Below are 21,279 nucleotides of genomic sequence, written 5' to 3'. Positions count from 1 at the left end.
CGAATGATTTAACACTATTCCTACCACGACCAGTCAAATGACTGGTCTTTAGCATAACTTATATTTTTTAATATAGAATGAAGATAATCAATAAAAAAAGGCGCGAATATTGGAAAATGTTTTATACACATATTTCAGGAAAAGTCGTGAAGTATAAAGGCGATTCAATTACCTTGTCTATTGGAAATTCTAATCAAAATTTTAAAAACAGTCGTTTAACTGGTCGCGGTAGGAATATTGTTAATATTATATTTTTCCTGTTTTGTGTATTTTGCTCTATTATGCGGCGTTCAACGTGTTTCCTGAAATCTTCACTACGCGTCTCACTCGTCAGATGACAATGGGTTAATTCAGGATAACACAGAAATTGGAATCTTCAGATTTCATTCGAGTTAAAATTTTAGTTAACCACTTGGCGTACTATTTACTTTCGCTATGACAATTTGGAAGAAATGCAACAAAATCTTCCATTCTACTTCAAATGGACATTTCATTAGAATACACTTATAATAGCAAAATAGTTTGCTTTGACCCATAGGTAACGAACAACATTGATTTTTGTTAACACTAGGTTTACGGAACGCAAATTGATGCATATTGGATTTTAGAAATATTTTGTAAATGTTTACGCCGATTTTGATTGATGCGGTCACACTGACGTGTACCCCAATTACCTACTATCAAATCTCCAGTTTCCACAATCTAAATAAACGAGCATCAATTCTTTCAGGAATAATAGAATGAAGTGTACAATAAATGCCTATAAACCTAGTTAGTTAAATTAGTTAAATTAGTCTAGAAATCTTCACCAGGAGTCTCACTCGTCATCGTACGGCAATGGGTTAACTTCAGTTCGATTTTCAAATCAATTTCAGAATTTCACTGGGAGTTTCGACGACGAAGCGTTCAATTGTTACTGACCGCGACGAGTTTCGCGCTGAAGATGATTCGTTGGACGAAGGTCGCTGGTAAAAGATCGACGCAGCGTCGGGGATAAAGGATCAAGGTTCGCGGTCGTGGCAGATAAGATCGGCAGAAATTCCAGCCGCCACGGGCCAGGATCTACGGTATAATGATCCTGCTGTCCTTTTGATGTCAAACGAGCAGACCGATGATGATCTCGCGAACGGCACAGGTTAGGAATACCGATTCAATCGTCCGCAACGATTTTTAGTTTGTTTCGTTTGAATTTTAGTTGAGACGAAGAATATATTTTTGAGATTTGTCGAGTATTGCGAGAATGTTTTTATGTTTGCTCCAGATCAGCCTGTCAAGTCTGGAGTTCCGGAAAATGTCAGCGACACGGGCACTTCTTTTCACAGTGTAACTGCCGATCAGAAACCGTCGACGATCGAGCTACGAAACACAAGGGATGAAGGGAGTAAAAAATGCTCGGAGAATTTGAGCGATCCGAAAGCCAATGACGATGGTATTTTAATGTTCTTTGAACCTCTGTTTTATTAAATTTTATAGATATTGTCCGCATAAAGTAGCATTGTTTGGAAAACTGACTTTAGACTTCGCCTGCGTGTCTGTTCATTGCTCGCCACTTCTACTTACGCCAATGAACCTACTGAGTATCAACTTATTCTAGAAAATGTTAATTCTCTTAGAAATTCAATCTTATTACCTTAACATTAACGAATCAAAATCATTGACAACTACTGTTAATAATTTCAAGCTTCATTTACAAGTGTCAAATCTTATTCGTATAAAATAAATTCACGACGAGTTAATACTTTGCACTCGATTAGACGCAGTAAAACTATAAAATCTGATATTTAATGCTGAACTTTGTATAATGCTCGATACGTGAAACATTGGAATAAAATAGTTCCCCAATATACTTGTGATTTCTGTTTGGAAATTTTTCTGTTTCTATAGGAAATTCTAATCGAAATTTTAAAAACAGTCATTCGACTGGTCGCGGTAGGAATAGCGTTAATAGTTACTGTTGTCGCACGCACTTTCGCCGCACTTTTCTGCGTTAGAATCCAGAATCTCCGGCGATATATGCAGAATATGCCACATGGGCAGTTTTCCCCGGCCGGACAACAGCCGAGAAAGGCAGGGTCAGGCCGTCCGAGGAGCCGACAGCCGGACATCGACCGTGTCGTCCTACGCGTACCTCGGCCCTTTGATCTCCGCTTGCAAGTGAGCTTATCAATGTTTATCGCGATCCATCACGACCACGGATCACGGATTATTCGCGGCGGTGCGCGATTTAGGTTACGTCTAGATTGAGCCTGCTGTCTGGTTGATCGTTGCGTGGAGGATGCTTCAGTTCTTTCCAACGATTGACGCTCGTGATACGATTCAACCGAGAGCGACACGAATCGCGATCATCTCGTGACGGAATGTTTCATTGTTCGATCGACGCTCGTTCAAAACTCTCGGTTGAGATTTGAGATTGAAAGATTGGACGATTGGGAGAACTGAAATTTGAGATTCGAGATTGAATGATTAACCAGCTCGAATGTCGAAAAATGGAGCGTACTCGTCGAACGCAGGACGAATGCGCGTAGAGTATATTTTAATGAAAGATCGAAGCGAAACAAAGAAGAATTACATGTTTATGTGAAAAAATAAAGAATTCATAAAGAATTAGTATCGTGTCAAGCTTTATGACGTGTATACTCGTCAACATAGTTAACTGGTTAAAAGATTGGAAGATATAAAGAATCAAAATTTGAAATTTGCGATTTGAGATTTGAGATTTGCGATTTGAGATTTGAGATTTGAGATTTGAGATTTGAGATTTGAGATTTGAGATTTGAGATTGAAAGATTGAAAGATTGGAAGAATCGGAATTTGAGATTTGGGATCTAAAATGAGTTAATGATTAATAATTATCTTAATAATAATTCTTTTCTAATTTTTCTTGTAGTAGTAGCTTTTTTGTTGGTTAACCTGATATTTTTGTAAAATGTATTATTTGTATATGAACGAGTAGAATACATATTTTAATGAACACGTATAGTGTATAGGGAGCAATAAAAGAGAAGTATATTTATACTATGTGTTTTAATGAGTCGATCGATCAATGCTGTTCAACACAGTGGACCAGTGATCCCAAGAGATCTATGGTTTAATTAAAACCGACAGGTGTCGCGGGACAGTGGCCCTTGTGCACGCGGAGTGCCTCGAAAGATGGCTGACGGAATCGGGTCACACTAGGTGCGAGCTTTGCGGATACAAGTATGCAACCAGAAGAGTACTACGTTACAACATCTTCCGTAGTGTTGCAATATGGTTCAACACTGTAATTGTCACTCGTCAAGTAAGATTATTGTCACTAAACTAAATTCTAATTCTCTCAAGTTATTTTATAGACACCAAAACAAGGGACATGTACCAATAAAAACTGTTCATCTACTAATAACAGACTAGTGAAAATAGAAGTGTCATTAATGTTTACTAAGCTAATAGATTTTTTCGTGTTACAAATTTAGAGATGAAATAAACCTTGAGATACTGAATATTCTTTAGTGCTTTTTATTAATGCATATTAATAACACTAATGCACTAATAATATTTATTATTGCATTAATATTTACTAAGCTAATAGTTTGTTTTGTGTTACAAATTTAGAGATGAAATAAACTTATAAGCTAATAGTTTACTAAGCTAATAGTCTTTTTTGTGTGTTACAAATTTAGAGATGAAATAAAGTTTTAGATACTGAATGTTATTTACTGTACAAAAGGATTGTTGCGTTCATTTGTTGATTGAATAGATGCTACTGGACATCCTCTATCTAGCGGTCACTACGCCACTGGCTCTGTTCTCATGCTACGTTTGCGCGCTGGCGATAAACATGTTGCTGAAGAACAATCTCTTCGAGATACCCTGGATGATCATCACCATGCTACCTACCTGCCTTCTGACTCTGGTGGCTTATTGGGGCTGGATAATAACTTTGGGAAGGTACGTCGATCATTATTGACAATTATCGTTCCATATCGCTCAAGGCCTGCTATTAGTTTTCTTAATGACTGTATTAGTAGCTGCATTAAATAACAGTTTAATAGCAGTCTTTTAAATAATGAACCCATCAGAGGCTATTAGATGCTAGTATTAGTTCGCGATTGAAATTCCTGTTGATATTAAGAAATAAACTGAGAAAACTTTAAAGGTTTAATCAGTGGATTTATAATATTAATCTATAAGATTGAAGATCGATAATACTCTACAATCGTTCAAATTTATAATATTAATCTATAAATTGAAAATCTATAATACTCTGCAATCGTTGAAATTTATAATACTAATCTATGAATTGACAATCTATAATACTACTGTATAATCGTTCAAATTTATAATATTAATCTATAAATTGAACATCTATAATACTCTGCAATCGTCGAAATCTATAATACTAATCTATAATCCTTCAAATTTATAATATCAATCTATAAATTGAAAATCTATAATACTAACCTACAATCGTTCAAATTTATAATATTAATCCATAATCGTTCATATATTTGTCTATAACATTACAGTATCTATAATACTAATCTAGAATCGTTCGAATTTATAATATTAATCTATAATACTCCGAAAATAGTATTTCAAATTTACATTTCCAATCTATAACACTCCAAATTTCGAATTTAGGACATTCACCAAACATTACTGTCAAAGGCGACACCATAAAAAAAAAATTACTCATAAACCGACGTTTCTAATTTACAGACTGCACGGACGTCGATGGCGTCGTTACTGGCGAAACAATTTCGTGATCAGACTGGTACCGGACACCGCCATAATGGCGAACGCTCGGCCGGAATCCGAGGAGCCGTTTAACGAAACCGAAGGAACGACGGGAGTTCTAAGTGCAACGAACGGTTCGATCTGACAAATTCAATACGTCCCGACGTCGCGGAGGATTTAATTGCTGGTAATTGGATTTTATTAAAATGCGGCTTTAATCGAAGCTGATTACCGGCGATCGAGGATAATTAATCGCGGCGGAGATCATAAATTCACCGGAGGCTTCCGGATGTCAATCGTTTCACGCAATAAATCCAAATTAGCTCGCAAACCGTCTAACCTCGTAATTTCCATGACCTTTTTCTTTTTACGCCGTCCCGTTTCAACCTGATCTACATTCTGTCGATGGATTCTTTATTCTCACGGTTCGGGACGTCGATAGTCACGGGAGTCAGTTTAAACACGGATTAAATGGAATTTTCTTGCGGTCCGTTCTTAATGAATATTCAATTAATTAAAAGAAAATTTCCGTTTCTTCTCGAAGCGACCGCTTTGGTAATTACGCCCGTGTATCATTCGGAAATTATTTGGAACAGCCACCTTTTTAATTAGTATGCAATTAATGGCATTTTATGACATGAATATTGCATGTTTACGTGTTTCCACGGGACTTAAATTGATAATGTTCTTCTTTTTAAGTCCAAGCGTTGTTATGCGTGTTCTTTGAGTCTTTTTTTCGTTTTAATTAAGGAGGGTGTACCTTTCTGCGATTTTTACCATAAAGAGTTGTCGAACCTGTGAAAAAGATGCTACTGTAGTGGTCGCCGGTCGTTTTGCCGATACTTCGTGCGGGTCAGTGAAAAAAGATTCAGACGACAAGTGGTTGTAATGAAGATCCGTGTAAATGCAGAACGGAAGACACGGTCTCGGATAAAAGGAAAACGAGTTAACCGGGTAAACCTGCTCCCAGAAGTTGTTCCCGATGAAAGATCCCGTTAAATTTCACTTTCGATCGATCGAAAGTTATTACCGGTGATGCGACGCTGTCTGCTGGCCCACGGGAGAAAAAAGAATCGTAGCCTGTCTTTCGTGGACCCTCCCATATAACGAAATATTATGTGTCACATGTTCAGTATTGTGTTTTTCTAATAAATCATACATGCAGCTTGCAATTTTCATGCTTGTGATTTCTAGTTTTCACATTTTCGCGCTGAATTTCTGTGTTGGAACTTTTATTTGAATATTTGAACTTTCAAAGATTTGGATTTTAACGTTTTACTTGTGATAAATAAAATTTTACGTTGTGAATTCTTAGCTTAAAAATTTTATTTTTCGAGTTTTTGACTTTTACATCTTTCGAATTTGTAACTTGTAAAGTTCTATCTTTCAGATTTCTAGTTTCAATAGTTCTATCTTTCAGATTTCTAGTTTCGACAGTTCTATCTTTCAGATTTCTAACTTCTAAAGTTCTATCTTTCAAATTTCTAGTTTTGAAAGTTCTATCTTTCAAATTTCTAACTTCTAAAGTTCAATCTTTCAGATTTCTAGTTTCGATAGATCTATCTTTCAAGTTTCTAACTTCTAAAGTTCTATCTTTCAGATTTCTAGTTTCGATAGTTCTATCTTTCAAATTTCTAGTTTCGATAGATCTATCTTTCAAGTTTCTAACTTCTAAAGTTCTATCTTTCAGATTTCTAGTTTCGATAGTTCTATCTTTCAAATTTCTAGTTTCGAAAGTTCTATCTTTCAAATTTTCAATCTTTAAAGTTCAATCTTTCAATTTTTTATTTCAAAAATGTTTTAATTCTTAAGTCCACATACCTAATTTATTTTCCTAATGTAAAATCATTTAAACGAGATAAAATCGCTATACCTGTCTACTTCAGGATTCTTTTTAATATTTTATCAGTGAAAATTTATGCACAAGGCGCCCTTAACGAGCCAGCTTGTTCATTTGTTTTCGCCGACACGCCGTTGACGGTTTAATTAACCGTCAGTCGAGCCGTCCAGTTTTTAATTGTCATCTCGATCTCGCGAGCGAGCACGCGATATTATTGATCGTCCGCTGGCTAGTCTGGTTTAACTGTTCCGGGAACAATTTAATACCTTGCCACACATTCATTTCGAAATTCATATGAAACGCTAATAGCTTGAAATTTAATAACAGCGCCGCTTAAACTGTTTCCAAAAATTAATTATTCAATCCACCATCATGCATGACGACGTGCGAGCGCAAACATTATAATCCAACATTTCAAAAACAAAGAACAACTATCTTCCTTTTATCTTTCCTCTTACTATTAAAAGAATTCATTATAAATCACAAGCACGTAACATTTTCGACCCGTGGACATAAATGAAATTCAAAAATTCAAAAATTCTAAGTTTCAGATTCGTTTAACCTTCGACTAACCAATACCTCAAACATTATTTCATTCCTATCTTCCTTCGCCGCAAATAAAACACAAGCTCACAATAATAAAAACGCACCATTCTCCGTAGATTACAGATGTAAATGAATTTCCAAAATTCCAAAATTCCGAAATTCCAAAGTTCTAAGTTTCACATTCGTTTAACCTTCGACTAACCAAGACCTCAAACATTACTTCATTCCTATCTTCCTCCGCCACAAATAAAACACAAGCTAAAAATGATAAAAACGCAGCATTCTCCGTGGATTACAGATGTAAATGAAATTCTAAATTGTGGTATTTCCATTACATGTATCGATCTTTTATCCTTCAAGTTATCCTGAAATATGTACGCGAGCGGCGCCAGAGGCCCGGCCGACTACGGTCCATCGAAAAAACTGCCATTTGTAGAAAACGCGCGATGCGCTCCAACAGTGTTGCGTGGGATAACGACGGCACTGTTATCTAATATGCTCCGTTTCCTGGATGCAAATCGCTGCATTATGCAAACGGACAGATTCGACCGTCAGCAATATCTGGACAGGTTCCATTAAACGCGAACAGAAGACTGGTGGCGATCCTTATGTCGCTAATGAACGGTGGCCTAAGAGGACTTGTTCATTTGCGCGACGTATAAATAGTTTCAGAACCGTGTAGGAAATTGAACGTTACGATTATCTGCCTGGGAAAATAAACGGCGTGCGGCGTGTTACCTGAGGGATCTCCTGATGAAGAACAATTTCAAATAAGACGAAAAATCCCACTTAAGAAACTTCAAACCAGCCAAGATAAACACTTTGAAGCTGTTCGCTGGCGGACATAGTGCGTAATGATTGGAAATTTTAAGTGGAAGACCGTGTAATTACACATTTTGTTCGTCAATCGGCGGACTAGTAAATAAACGACGTTCTTTTCAGATTTTTTCGATAGAACGGATAATTCTCCGAGCGAAATTCAGCGTTTAAATTCTTAGACCGATATCTGGAGGGAACTGGTCGCCGTACATATGTTACTGAAATAATTACTTCGTAGTAGTAATTATAATCGTAACTGTTACAGTAACAACGTAAATAACTGTAACAATTACAATAAACATTTCTATACAATAAATGAATATACACATCATTCTAATAATAATTAATGACTAATTTGTTCGTCAATTTTTCCCTCGTCGTTTATTTCTACGAACACGCATTATCTAACTTGTTTACTTTTCTTCCGTAGCTATTCGACTGGTTATAAGAAATTCCTCGAAGCGACTTCGAAATTAACCGAACATCGCCGATAAAACCTCAGTCACAAAATACGCTAAAGTAACAAGTGAAATTTTTATCTAAATCACCGACACCGGCGTCGAGGAACAACGAAAAAATCCGCGGCCGCGGCAAAAGCGAACGAGAGGCGCATAAAATACCCGCGGCGTTGTACTTCGCCGTCGAACTTCGCGTTTCACCGTTTCGAGAAAAACGTTTACGAGCGATAAACGCGGCGCGATCGTTGCGGCACCGTCGTTTATAAATATTCCGGTGAAAATTATTCCCGTCACCGCGGTAATTCCGCCGGCTGAGCAGGAGAGCCGCGTTTGACGCGTGCAAAATGCCCGATTTATCGTCCGCCGGCTGATAAACGCTTAATAGGCACGCCTTGTCCCGCGGAAAACCGTTTACCGCTCAATCAGCGTTCGTTTTCTGCGTAAATGCCACCCCACGGAAACGGAAAAATCGAACCGGCCGATTGGGCGGCGGAAAAATGACGTCGACGGGGTAACGCTCGCCGTGAAATATCGCGTCGGCCGGTCTCGGTGAATTTAATTGCCCGCTCACGGGCATCCTGATCGGCCGGCGAACAAGTTCAATGGGCTAACTATCGACTATCGCTGCGCGACGGGCATTAGTCCGCTTAATGGCCCCGGGAAAATTGAAGGGTGGCGAGGAGAGCGGCCTTGATCGCGGAATCCCGAGGATAGATGGTCCGATAGGCTTTCACCGTGAAGAATGTTAGATCCTTTAATTATTCATTCCGCGGCGAGAACTGTGATCGGAATTAATAAGGAGGATGACTGTGCTCCTTGATTTTTGGGGGTGGAGATTACAACTGATTTGGAGCAATTGATAGAGGCTTGAATTTTGAGCTGCCATTTAGAAAGAATGTATCTGTGGTTTTGTGTGTAAGTTTGTTTAATATGTTACTCTTCTGAACTGTCTTGGGATTATCGAAAATTCCAAAAATTGAGACTTTGTTAAGTAGGGTAAGTCAAACGTGCAATTTTCTTTTCGAATGTCACTTTTGTTTCCGTATATTGAGAACGTTAAGAGATGAAAGTATTAACCCTTTTATTTTTGTAATATTAAACACTAATGAATCTTAAAGAAACTACCCTAAAATTATTAGATTTTCTGCACATCCAAATTTTGTACTAAGGAAAATAAAAGATCGAAGAAATGTTATGGCATTTCTCATTTTCGCTAGGAATACTATAAAAATTAGTTGCAGTTGCTGATAGATTACAAAACAACCTGGAGTGCTAAGGGTTGAGATGCATTGTTCTTTTATATTGATAAAATTGCAAAATATAATTATATATAATATACAACTATACTAACTATATATATAGCTATGAAATTATAGCAATTTATATATAGTGTAATCTTATTGTCACTAAACTAAATTCTAATTCTCTCAAATTATTTTATAGACACCAAAACAAGAGACATGTACCAATAAAAACTGTTCATCTACTAATAACAGACTCTAAATATATATAAATTGTTATAATTTCATAGCTATATATATACATAGTTAACTATACTATATAGTTAATATAGTTATATATTATTATTATTATTATATAATATAGTTAATATTTTATACATATAATATATAACTATATTAACAATAGTTAAGTCCAACTAGAAAGACAACAGTAACACGTTCATCAAGCACACTCAACCGTGACAATACTTACAATTCAATGAATTCTTTCAACCGTTGTTCCATAAATTCACTCACATTAACAAACGACCATCTGAAATGGCAGGGAATAACGAGTCTACACGTGTACCAGCCTTTAATGTGCATCGTTTCGCTCGTCTCCTAGCCCCGGCAACGCGATCCGAGCGGAGAGGGGGCGATTATTGACCGCGAGCGGTCCCCCTTATCTCGTTCGACAAGACTTCTCTAACGAGGGTTAAAAAATACGGGTCCGACGGGGCGAGAGCCGCGGATTAGAAAGGCCGGATTATTTATGCGGAAATTTCACGCGCCCGTGCTCCCGATTCGGCCCTAATCCGCCGAGGATGCGTATCCCCCGTCGTAAAGTCTGCCCCGGCCGCTCGTCCTTCACGCCCACCAGGAGGCTCCCCTTTCGCTAAATTTTTATTCCCTGTTCAACGGTGATCATCCTCTTATTCATTTCACTCTTGCTTCCCCTTTTTCACCGTCGAGTAGCTTTTTCCTCTTCTTTTTTCGTTATCGCGCGGGATCGTTCGATGAAACCGCATCGACCCCGCTGCGATTCACCGTTTGCCGTTATTGGGTATTCGAAATGCTGGAAACGTGACTGAATCGAGCTAGATTGGAGGATTCTGTGCAACGATGTTGGAGATACAGGAACTTAACACGTTGAATGCCGTGGGGGTCACCGGTGACCCCAAATCGAATTACTATAGTTCACTCAATTAAATGATTATTTGAAAACATTTCTATGTTATAAATAATGCTGACTAATGCGACATTCAGTTAGATGAACCTGCAATAATAACAATGCAATTCGATCGAATGATTTAATGTTACACTTTTTCCATTTCAAGTATTTTGTACCATAAAATCGTGCGGTATTCAACGTGTTAAAATTTTTCATATTTTATGTATTTTCTGTTTTTTCATCAAGTATTGTGGATGATTTGTCTGTTCTAAAAAGATTACTGTTATTTTATTTTTAGATATAAATATACTGGGGTCTCCTGGAGGACCACACTCAGCATTTTAATGGTTAACCCCTTGCCTTACGATTTCTTTTTCAATTGTGATCGTTACGCCTATTTTGTCATTAATAATTTATTATACAAGGGGAAAAATTCTAGGCATATTTTATGTCTGTGTTTGCTTTCAAGTATAATAATTTGTTATAGAAGAATAATATTTACTTTGAATTCAAATGAACTGAGTAATATTTAGATCTTAGAAATATTAGAAAAATGAAACTGAAATGAGTCGAATTCCTAAATGTGATGTTGTAGTTTATAATTTCTGATAAAGATATTTATAGGATTAATTTCATTTTCATTATGTAACTCCTTACTTTACCATATCGTGGTGTTTCAGATGGAATTTAGGATGGAATCCAATGAATCTCTCGAACGAAATATTAGAAAAATGAAACTGAAACGAGTCGAGTTCCTAAATATAATGTTATAGAGTATAATTCCTGATAAAGATATTTATAGGATTAATTTCATTTTCATTATGTAACTCCTTACTTTACAATATCGTGGTGTTTCAGATAGAATTTAGTGAATATAAATATTCATTCTTCGAAGTCCGAATTGAATATTATAAAATTCTATTGAGCGCCATTGAGAAAGAATTCGCAGAGTGAAGGGTTTTCCAAGTATCCACGTCGTTATTTCGTTGTGGTAATCAGAAATATCGTTACGATAACGAAGAAACATGGGTCCAACGCATGCTAGTTGGGAAGTTATAATATTCTAACCAAACGTTATCTGGTACTCACTTGTTCCGCACTGTTGACCGCTGCTCGCTAAACGTTATCAACACTGCGATCCTAGAACAGAAAAAAGAGCAAGACGCCTTTATTTATCGCCTTGAATCTTATTTAATACTACTATTTAATACCAATTTATTTAATTGGTATATCAATGTCAATGATTCAAAATTCCACAATCGAATTCAATGAATCTCTTGGTCTATACTCAAATCAAAGATAAATACAATAATATTCCAAAATAATATCTAATCATTCCTATAAAATCAACAGTTAACAACATAGAACTTTTCCAAGCCTCCACTAAGTACATTTTAAAACAAGGGGTTGATAACCCTTTGCACTCAACAATATTTTCGACGAAATATTAATAATATTATTTGCAACTTACATAAAGGAACATCTTGCATAAAATATAGAGCAGAATTGTTTTATTTCTGTTTCATGTGTCAATACTTTATTGAACATTTTATATTGAATTTTTCATTTTATAATTCTACTGCGTTCAATAAAATGGCGACTGAGAGTCGCCTCTCGACTACTAAGGGTTAACCCTTTCAGGACGAATGTCGTCACATTGGCGGCATCAAATTTTGGTATTTAAGAGTTCAACATGTAAATTAACTTTTCGTGACAAAGATATTTGGTATTCTAAGATATCCTCGTCTGCAAAGGGTTAACCGTTAGCAGTCCTACGTCGAGTCAGACTCGACATTCCATTTTATTGCAACCTTCACCTGTTTCAACAATTTTTTCTACATTTATTTGTAGTCTCACAATTGTACCATTTAAAGGTAACATTTCAACGACTCCCAAACATTCTTGAATAAACAAATAGAGCGTCACATTAATCTGTAATTGAATCAACTAACTTGAACCTCAAAGTGAGAAACCAAAAGCACATCGAATCGCAGAGGGTTAACACACGATGAACGGTAGACGAACGCATTAACGCGTCCGCGGAAAAACGAATGCTATAAATAAAACCCCGTAGGCGTACGCTCCTCCGCTAATTTCCATAATTCTCTTGTCGCTTTTCGTTATGTTTTATTGTTATTTGGTCGTCACACGAATCTAAAAATGGCCGTCACGCGCGTCACTATAGGGAGAAGCTAATCAAACGGTCCCCCGCCTTCCATTAACCATTTTTCCTTCCCTTTCCTTGCCTCCTCGCCCTTTCGTCCTTGTTCGCCGCTCGTTCTTCACCGCTTTTTTCCTTACCCCCCCACGGACGTCTAGGACGGCTAGAGAGGAGCTCTCGTCACGTGGCCCCGCAGGATCCGCCGTGAACCGGATGCGACCGCGGCGATGGCGCGTAAAAGATTCATTTCTTCCTCGGCGTCGCATCCGCGCGGAACGATCCGATCCTCTCTTTTTCTCTCGCCGCGATGCTATACTTCTTTCCCCTTTCATCTCGCCTCTTCTATTTTCAACCGAACCCTTCCCGTCCTTCGTTAGACATCTTCGATGCACCTCCTCCCGGGGTCTGCGCTTTTTTCCCCCGTTCGGGATCGACAAATTTCAGATGATTTAAGGTATTGTTGCAGATGTCGAGATTGGGACTAATCTGGGCACGTGGTGCGGAGAGTCTGGCTGGAGTTGGCAGTGTCCTGATGCGTGTTTGGTTTAGGGGAGTTAATGGAACCCTTTTAGAGACGTATATTAATTTTCGGATTGTTTTTTGCTGTGGATATGGGTGTTTCTTCGAGAATAATTGAGGATGAATGAAAATTATTTTTATGGGCGAATGCGGGTTCTTTAATGGTTAGTTGGGAGGTTGATAATTAGCAATTGTTTTGATGGAAGATTTCAATGGTCGTTTTGTGAATTTAAATTGAAATCGATTGGTACGTTTGGAATCGATAACTGGCGGTTTTAAAACGCTGTAAAGGAGAAATAAGAAGGTCGGCGCGCAGGGGTTCCCGTATGATTAACACGGTGTCCGGTCTAAGCGTACGAAAATTAACGACGTCGATCGGTCGAAAATTATCGTCGGCATTAATTACAATATTTACGGCACACCATGGTGAACGGCTGGTTTTGTTTATTAATAACCGCGATAAATAAGTATCATAAAGTGATTATAAAATCGTGCTCGGACCGCCGGAAGCAACCGGATAACCAGTAGTTAGGAGAGGGTTGGCGAAGAGCTGAGAAGAGTTAGGCCGCTTTCATACGATACGCCTGTGGTTTCGATGTTTCAAAGTTTGAATATTTGAGTCGTTTCGAAATTTCGTGCTTTGGAACGTTGGAACTTCGGAACTCTAGAACTTTCGGACTTTGGGACTTAGCAATTTTGATTCTTTGGAACTTTGAAATTTTAGAAGTTTGAAATTCTGAAACTTTGGTAGTTTGGGACTTTTGTACTTTGCAATCTTGCATTTGAGACTCTGGAACTTTGAAATTTTAGAAGTTTGAAATTCTGTAACTTTGGTAGTTTGGGACTTTTGTATTTTGCAACCTTGCAGATTTGAGACTCTGGAATTTGAAACATTAGAATTTTGAAATTCTGTAACTTTGGTAGTTTGGGACTTTTGTACTTTGCAATCTTGCAGCTTTGAGACTTCGAAACTTTGAAACTTTGAGACTTTGGAACTTTGGAACTTTGAAACTTTGAAACTTTGAAATTTTGGAACTTTGGAACTTTGAAACTTTAGAACTTTGGAATTCTGAAACTTTGGTACTTTAGTACTTTGGGACTTTGCAACCTTGCAACTTTGAGACTTTGGAGCTTTGAAATTTTAGAACTTTGGAATTCTGAAACTTTGATATTCTGGTACTTTGATACTTTGGGACTTTGAAACTTCGCAACTCTGCAACTTTGGAGCTTTGGAACTTCGGTACTTTGATACTTTGAGTATTTAAAACTTCGCAACTTTCGAGCTTCAGATTTCAGAAACTTTAGACCATTGGAACTGTGAAACTATAGAACTTTGAAACTTCAAAGTATTCCACTTGTGACATTAATCACTTTAACAAACGACCGAGTATCGCAACACTATATAATAATATCACAGTAGTATCTAAATCTGAGCATTTCCATTGACTTCGATTATTACACGATATCCATCATAAGCGTATCGTCTTGTGAAATCGGCCTAAAGGGGTAGCGAGAAACCGTGGGTCCCATAAAAGTGATTCGAGAGGAGCGGCCCCGATTTATCGGCTCGCGTGTTGCTGACTGGCGGCGCGCTTGTTAAACCGCTTTTACAGCCGCGCACGAACCGCGGCCGGGGAGATACCTTTATCATCGACTATAAATTTCGGCAGCGCCCCGGATAGAAAAGGGCTGCGCTGCGCCGCCTATGTAATTGGCAATAATTCACACGGTTCACCGAAACCGGGCCTCGGTCGCTGTCGATTTTCGATTCGCACGATCGACTAGCTGTTGAGAGGACGGCCGAGTTTGTTCCTTCGAGTGGTTCGTTAAGGGTTGGGGGTGAGGGTAGATTGCTTGTCGAACAAATTGAGATGTTCCCGGGAATGATTTTCGAATTGAATTCCGGCGAGTACGATTTAAAGCTGGTTTCTATGTCCTGATTGTATCGGTACAAGGTGTTTCAGAATGGGTGATAATTGCAAGTGAAGTTATCGTGTATTGTCAAAATAAATTGAAAATATGGGAATTTTTATTCTTCTGGTTTAAAATCGTCAAATTTAGAATTCAATATCAAATTTTATATAATGTATCGACACATGGAACATCGAAATAAACTAGTTCTCTCACTTAATTTATACAAGGTATTTCTTTATGTTAGTTGTAAAACATATCATTGATATTTAATCAGGAAATAATGAATATTTGTTGAGAAAAATATTCTCGAGTGCAAAGGGCTAATTGATGGTGGGAGATCATGTATTAGAGATTAAGAAATTCGGGAATAATTGATAAATGGATGCATGTGAAAATAATTGACTCCATAAAATGTGGAATTTTACGTTTGATTATATGTCTAAAGAATTATTATCAGACTGTGATAGTACTAGTCAGTAGATAAGATAGCAAATTTTGTAATCGAAGTGAAGATTGATTAGTAAGTTTAAAAATTTTATTTTTACTGTATACTTTTTTGATGTTCTATTTCTCTATTCTTCTAATTTTCGTTTATTAATATTTTCGGATTGCACCGTTTCTTTTGGACAAGCCTGTACACCGTGGAATAAGAAGCGAAACGTTCCAAGTAACATGTTCTCCATTTTGAAGTACAGTGGAACCTCGATTATCGGAACATGCTATCAACGGAACGGATCGATTAATAGGTACGTTCTAACGTAGGATCGAACAATCTTGTCTAACAGGTAAAGAGGGGAAACGTGTAGTTACACGCATACAATGTTTTCATTTTCCCTATGATTTGTCTCTCAGTGGAACTAACGTAAATCGTATACCACGATCGTTGTACGGTTATTACAGCGTCACGGCTTGAATTACTTCCGCCATTAATACGGGAAAAGTGCTCAATGATAATTGAATAAGAATAACGTTGAAAATCTTGAAACGTAACAGCAATCAGATACTATGTTTAATAACGAGCGAGAGTGTTTTACGCAGATAGAAATTTCAATGAAGAAATGGAAAAAAATTGATTAGATTTATGTACTGTCAAGCTTACCGTGTTCGTTAATGAAGTAATCAATAAGACTGATTTTTATTACTTAGGATAACTTTCTTATACTTTCTCCTATAATATTAATTCCAACAATAAGATTATCTATGATATCAATATTAATTATGAAATAATTGTTATACCATACGTATCTATATAAATTATACATACCAAATAACATTACAATATATTATTAACATTATTAATATTACTGTATCAATAATATTAAAAATACAATACCAACAATATTCAAAATATCATAGCTAATACTACAAAAACCAGCACAAATACCAAATTTCCAAAAACTCAGACATACAATTACACAAAAATGAGTCAAAGTAAATTAATTAGACACTCCTCAGTCCCCAAACTCGCGTTACAATATCAATAATATTTAAAATATCATAGCTACTACTACAAAAACCAGCACAAATACCAAATTTCCAAAAACTCAAACGTACGATTACACGAAAATGAGTCAAAGTAAATTCATTAGACACTCCTCAGTCCCCAAACTCGCATTACTTACAAGCGTACACCACGGGGTGTCGATCCGCAAGCAGTCGCATAATTAATTGATTTTTCCACGTCTCCCCCATCAATTCCTTTCCCCGTTAAGCCAAGTTACCGGCGAACCGTGGAAGACCGTTCGCCCGACGCCCACGCGTCGGCGCGAAAGTCGTATAATATAATCGGGTTCCCGGGCTCGCAATCGCGACAATGTTACCGAGGGTCGCGTATCACGATGCAGGGGACACGGTCCGTGGAACCGGTGCGGGAACACTGAAAAATCCCGAGGAGCTCTAGCCCGGCGGCATTATCAGGCCGGTCGAGGATACTTAATGAATTTATTGCCCCGGGGTTATCTATGTCCCGAGCTTGTAACAGTCAATTTGTTTCTTCCCGCGCGAGGACCGGCTCCGAGGAATTTTCGCTCGGGTTCCCGGAAACTGAGCTCCCCACTCAGCTGATGCAAATATCGGGAGTGGTGAGATTTATCGCTCTCGTGACGAGGACCTACCGCAACCCGCTACACGTTCCGCTGGAGTATGTCATGTTCCGGGTCTGCGCTGAGTGTTCTATGGATGTCTCGCTTGCGAATGTGGGTTGGCTCACGCTGGCAATTCGGAGGTTTCGTTATGGGAAGTTTGAAGTTTGAGAGCTGGGCGATTGACGTTTAGAAAATGGTTGAAGGGCTGAGAGAGTTATGGTTTGGAGGTTTGAGAATTGGGAAGTTTGGAAGTTCGGAGATTTCGAGATTTGGAACTTTGAAATTTATAAAGTTATATATTTTCAAACTTCTATGCTTTGGAAGTTTGGAGATTTGAAACTTTGGAACTTTGAAATTTACAAAGTCATAAAGTTTCAAACTTTTAAGCTTTGGAACTTTGAAACTTTGAAACTTTGAAATTTATAAATCTCTAAACTTTCAAACTTTTAAGCTTTCAAACTTTGGAACTTCGGAACTTTGGAACTTTGAAACGTCGAAACTTTGAAACTTTGAAATTTATATATCTCTAAACTTTCAAACTTTGGAACTTTGAAACTTCGAAACTTCGAAACTTTGAAATTTATAAATCTCTAAACTTTCAAACTTTTAAGCTTTCAAACTTTGGAACTTTGAAACTTTCAAATTTATATATCTCTAAACTTTAGAACTTTGGAACTTTGGAACCTAGGAACCTTGAAATTTTGAAATTTTGAAATTTTGAAATTTTGAAACTTTAAAACTTTGAACCTTCTTCAGCAACTCTCTTCCTCCGTAGCTGATTAAAAAAATTCTCGACCTCTAGGAATGAAAGTTCTTATCAATAATTCACAGTAGATTCTCGGAGGAACCTGTATCGACGGAAAAATAAGAAAAAAAGTGAAACCTCCACCGTGACAATGTGTCGTTGACACATTGCCGTGACCAGGATTCGAACCTGGGTTACTACGGCCACAACGTAGGGTCCTAACCACTAGACGATCACGGCTATTGGAGGATTCGAGAGCGATCCAGCGGTTCAGAGATGATCGATCGTAAACCGTGTTCGACTTGCTCGATCATCCGTGAAAATCTCTCTGTGCGCAGGTTCCTATCGTACACGGAGATCAATGTCTTCTCTGACTAATTTACTTTCATCCTATCATTAGACGACGATCATGTCTACATCGATGGATCCTCGAAACGATAAAGAATAATATACTCTAAAATTTTATACGTTTGAATTCGGTTCTAAATAAATGTTAAACGATTAAACCGGCTAACACAGAAATCGTAATTACTTCGAGGCTGATTAAAAAGCAAGATTACGTTCATCGAACAAAATATTATTACATAACCCGTTGTTTATTCCCTTCGATGACCTTTTGCCATTTATTTAACCTATTTGTTCACTGGTAATATTTATTCTAGCATACCGATCGACGTTATGAAAAAGCTTATAAAGATATTCTGATGGGCCCAATATCCGCAGTATAATCGTAAAACGTTATGAACGGTAATAATAATAAATCTAGCAGAAAAGGATAAAAGTGTCTATAATTATTTAATGAGTATGTAGATAATTTGGTGAAAGTCTCAGTGTTATTGAACCTAACATCTTTATTAATAACACGGTCGACGGACCTTGAATGTTTATGCAAATCCGTGCGAGCAGAATTTATGGAAATTTGATTGATGCGCGCCTAGTTACGTTAGACTGGCTTAGTCATTAACGAAAATAAGTGATGTTACATTAAAGTTTATTATCCACGCGAAGAATTTCATTAAAATTCATTGGATCTTACATCCCGATCTGCTTATTACTCAATTTCTGCGATTAAAGTTATGTAAGTGACAGAATTTCGCTCGTGTCCCACGGCGAACGCGCGCGCGCGAGCGCGCTTATGCGTGCGTGTATTTACACGTTCTAATCTCTTATCTGAAATGGCTGCCACGAAATACTGCGCCGAGAACGTTAATCGCCGGCAGATAAAAAAGAGCGGTGCTCATCTGAGCAAATATTTGCCCCGTCCCGCATTTCACGCGCCATTCTGTTATCCGCTCGAATCTCGGGAACGCCCACCCTCCGCAAATATTGCGTGGACAAACACTGGCCCCTCGCCCTGACAAATGTAATTGCCCCGCTTAATTAATTGGACGATGTTTCGAAATTGAATTCAACGCGTACAATCAATGAGAGCTGCTTTCAAGTGTTATAAATGGAAATTAGGGGGAATGTGTTGAACTATCGCTACTATATTTCATAATTTTCTCAATGATTTCTCAATTATAATGTTTGATACAACAAATACAACATATGAAAATGTGACTAAGTTGGTTTGAATATATTTTGTCATGATTATAGTCGAGTAAATAAATTTATTGACAAATCTTCTGGATATTAGGGATATTGTGATATTGTACTAAATTTCATGATTTCTCAATTACAATGTTTGATACAACAAATACAACGTATGAAAATGTGACTAAGTTGATTTGAATAAATTTTGTCATGATTATAGTCGAGTAAATAAATTTATCGAAAAATCTAGATTTTAGTGATATTGTCTAATATATAACTATAATATAATATCTAATTTAATATATAATATATCTAATTTACTAACATTAAGATCAGTTGAACGATAAGAAACTGACTCTAATTTTCATTCGTGGCGAATGCAGATTAATTATAAAGCTTGTTTCGTGTGTCGTTAGTTAATCGAACCCTTCCTGCGGTTTCGTGAGCGGTATCAACGTGTCTTCCTGTCGAAACCCCGACGTGCGAGCCCGGTCACGTTTCTGCGCGTTAGCTAGACCACGTGGTCGGGAAAGATAAAAAGAGCTGTAACGGAAAATCGAATCCCACGGAAACAGCCCGGAAACGCGTGTAAAGTACAAATCCGATGAGCTGACACGAGGCGGACTCGTCTGTCACCGAGAGACACCTCAAAATTCACCCTTAAAAGATATTTTTAAATTCAGCCTCTGTCGTTTCATCTAAACCCTCGAATATGCACATATTAAAACTATAACACATGTTTCTCTAAGAAATCATTAACACTAGATATACGGGACCCGTCAATTTGACTTGAACTTTTTAAACATTATTTCGTAACAATTTAATTCGCTTTTGATTGATGCAATTTCGTGAATATTCATTGTAATTCTGTGTTCTTGAAACACTAATTTTCCTAATCTATATAAACAAACTCTTCTAGGAACGATAGAATGAAGTATAGAATAATCTCAAACCTAGTGTTAAAGAAACTGATCTAATACGCAAATTGAAATGCAAATCACTTAAACTCTCAACAGACGCAGTCTCACAGTTCCTATAGAAAAATTCCAAAATATCAATTTCATTTCTGTCAATAATTCCCAAAGCTCACACCTGCATACACCACTGGCAACTGCACTGGATAACTGCATCTCCATCACAATACGATCATCGCGCGGCGATAATTGCCTAATTCATCACGAGGGCCGCGCAAGAAACCATCCCAACGATTTTCCACGGATCGTCTTCTATTTTCGCTGCACCTCCGGATCGTTAACGGGCAAGGCGCAGGATGCACTTCGACGGTTAAATACGAGTCGATTAGGTGAACGGTAGGATGTACTCGTGCTGGACACGACGGGGAAGAGAGAAGAAGAGCGAAGGTTCCCCGTCACTTCCGTCTGGCCGCGCGCCGTTGTAAAATTTCGATTAGCGTCACTTATTTATTGCTCCCCGTGGATCCCGCGGATCCCATTCGCCTCGGCACCGTCGACGATTACCATTAACCGTTGCTTTTCTTTCGTTTCCCCCGTGATTCTTGCATGCAAATGACGGTGGGCAGCGCGCTCGCGCCT

The 21,279-nt window shown here is 37.7% G+C and overlaps 1 protein-coding gene, 1 long non-coding RNA gene and 1 other non-coding gene across 4 annotated transcripts in view; 1 reads left to right on the top strand and 2 right to left on the bottom strand.

The window, feature by feature from the left end:
• LOC116431628 (uncharacterized) overlaps positions 1 to 21,279 on the bottom strand; it is a 209,440-nt gene that overhangs the window by 37,639 nt on the left and 150,522 nt on the right. For both annotated transcript variants that reach the window (XR_012999950.1, XR_012999951.1), the window contains one exon: positions 11,860 to 11,910. This is a non-coding gene — a long non-coding RNA (uncharacterized LOC116431628). The remainder of the gene's footprint in view (positions 1 to 11,859; positions 11,911 to 21,279) is intronic.
• LOC116431560 (E3 ubiquitin-protein ligase MARCHF2) lies at positions 1,014 to 4,861 on the top strand. Its single transcript, XM_031987190.2, has 6 exons — positions 1,014 to 1,135; positions 1,262 to 1,429; positions 1,992 to 2,154; positions 3,106 to 3,280; positions 3,737 to 3,927; positions 4,699 to 4,861. The coding sequence occupies exons 1-6, from the start codon at positions 1,093 to 1,095 to the stop codon at positions 4,859 to 4,861; spliced, it is 903 nt and encodes a 300-aa protein (XP_031843050.1). The 5' UTR covers positions 1,014 to 1,092.
• On the bottom strand, positions 18,362 to 18,433 carry TRNAH-GUG (transfer RNA histidin (anticodon GUG)). The gene has a single exon. It is a non-coding gene; the product is annotated as a tRNA-His (tRNA).

Source organism: Nomia melanderi, chromosome 13, assembly GCF_051020985.1.
Source record: "Nomia melanderi isolate GNS246 chromosome 13, iyNomMela1, whole genome shotgun sequence".
Lineage (NCBI taxonomy): Eukaryota > Metazoa > Arthropoda > Insecta > Hymenoptera > Halictidae > Nomia > Nomia melanderi.
The sequence above is the reverse complement of the archived record's forward strand: the minus strand, read 5'-3'. Positions and strand labels throughout refer to the sequence as shown.

Bases quoted from the DNA above. Each gene is read 5' to 3' on its own strand.
- LOC116431560 (XM_031987190.2), top strand. From the start codon at position 1,093: ATGTCAAACGAGCAGACCGATGATGATCTCGCGAACGGCACAG. The intron at 1,430-1,991 runs GTATTTTAATGT...TTTCTGCGTTAG, and splicing joins TCCGAAAGCCAATGACGATG to AATCCAGAATCTCCGGCGAT. The intron at 2,155-3,105 runs GTGAGCTTATCA...TAAAACCGACAG, and splicing joins CCTTTGATCTCCGCTTGCAA to GTGTCGCGGGACAGTGGCCC.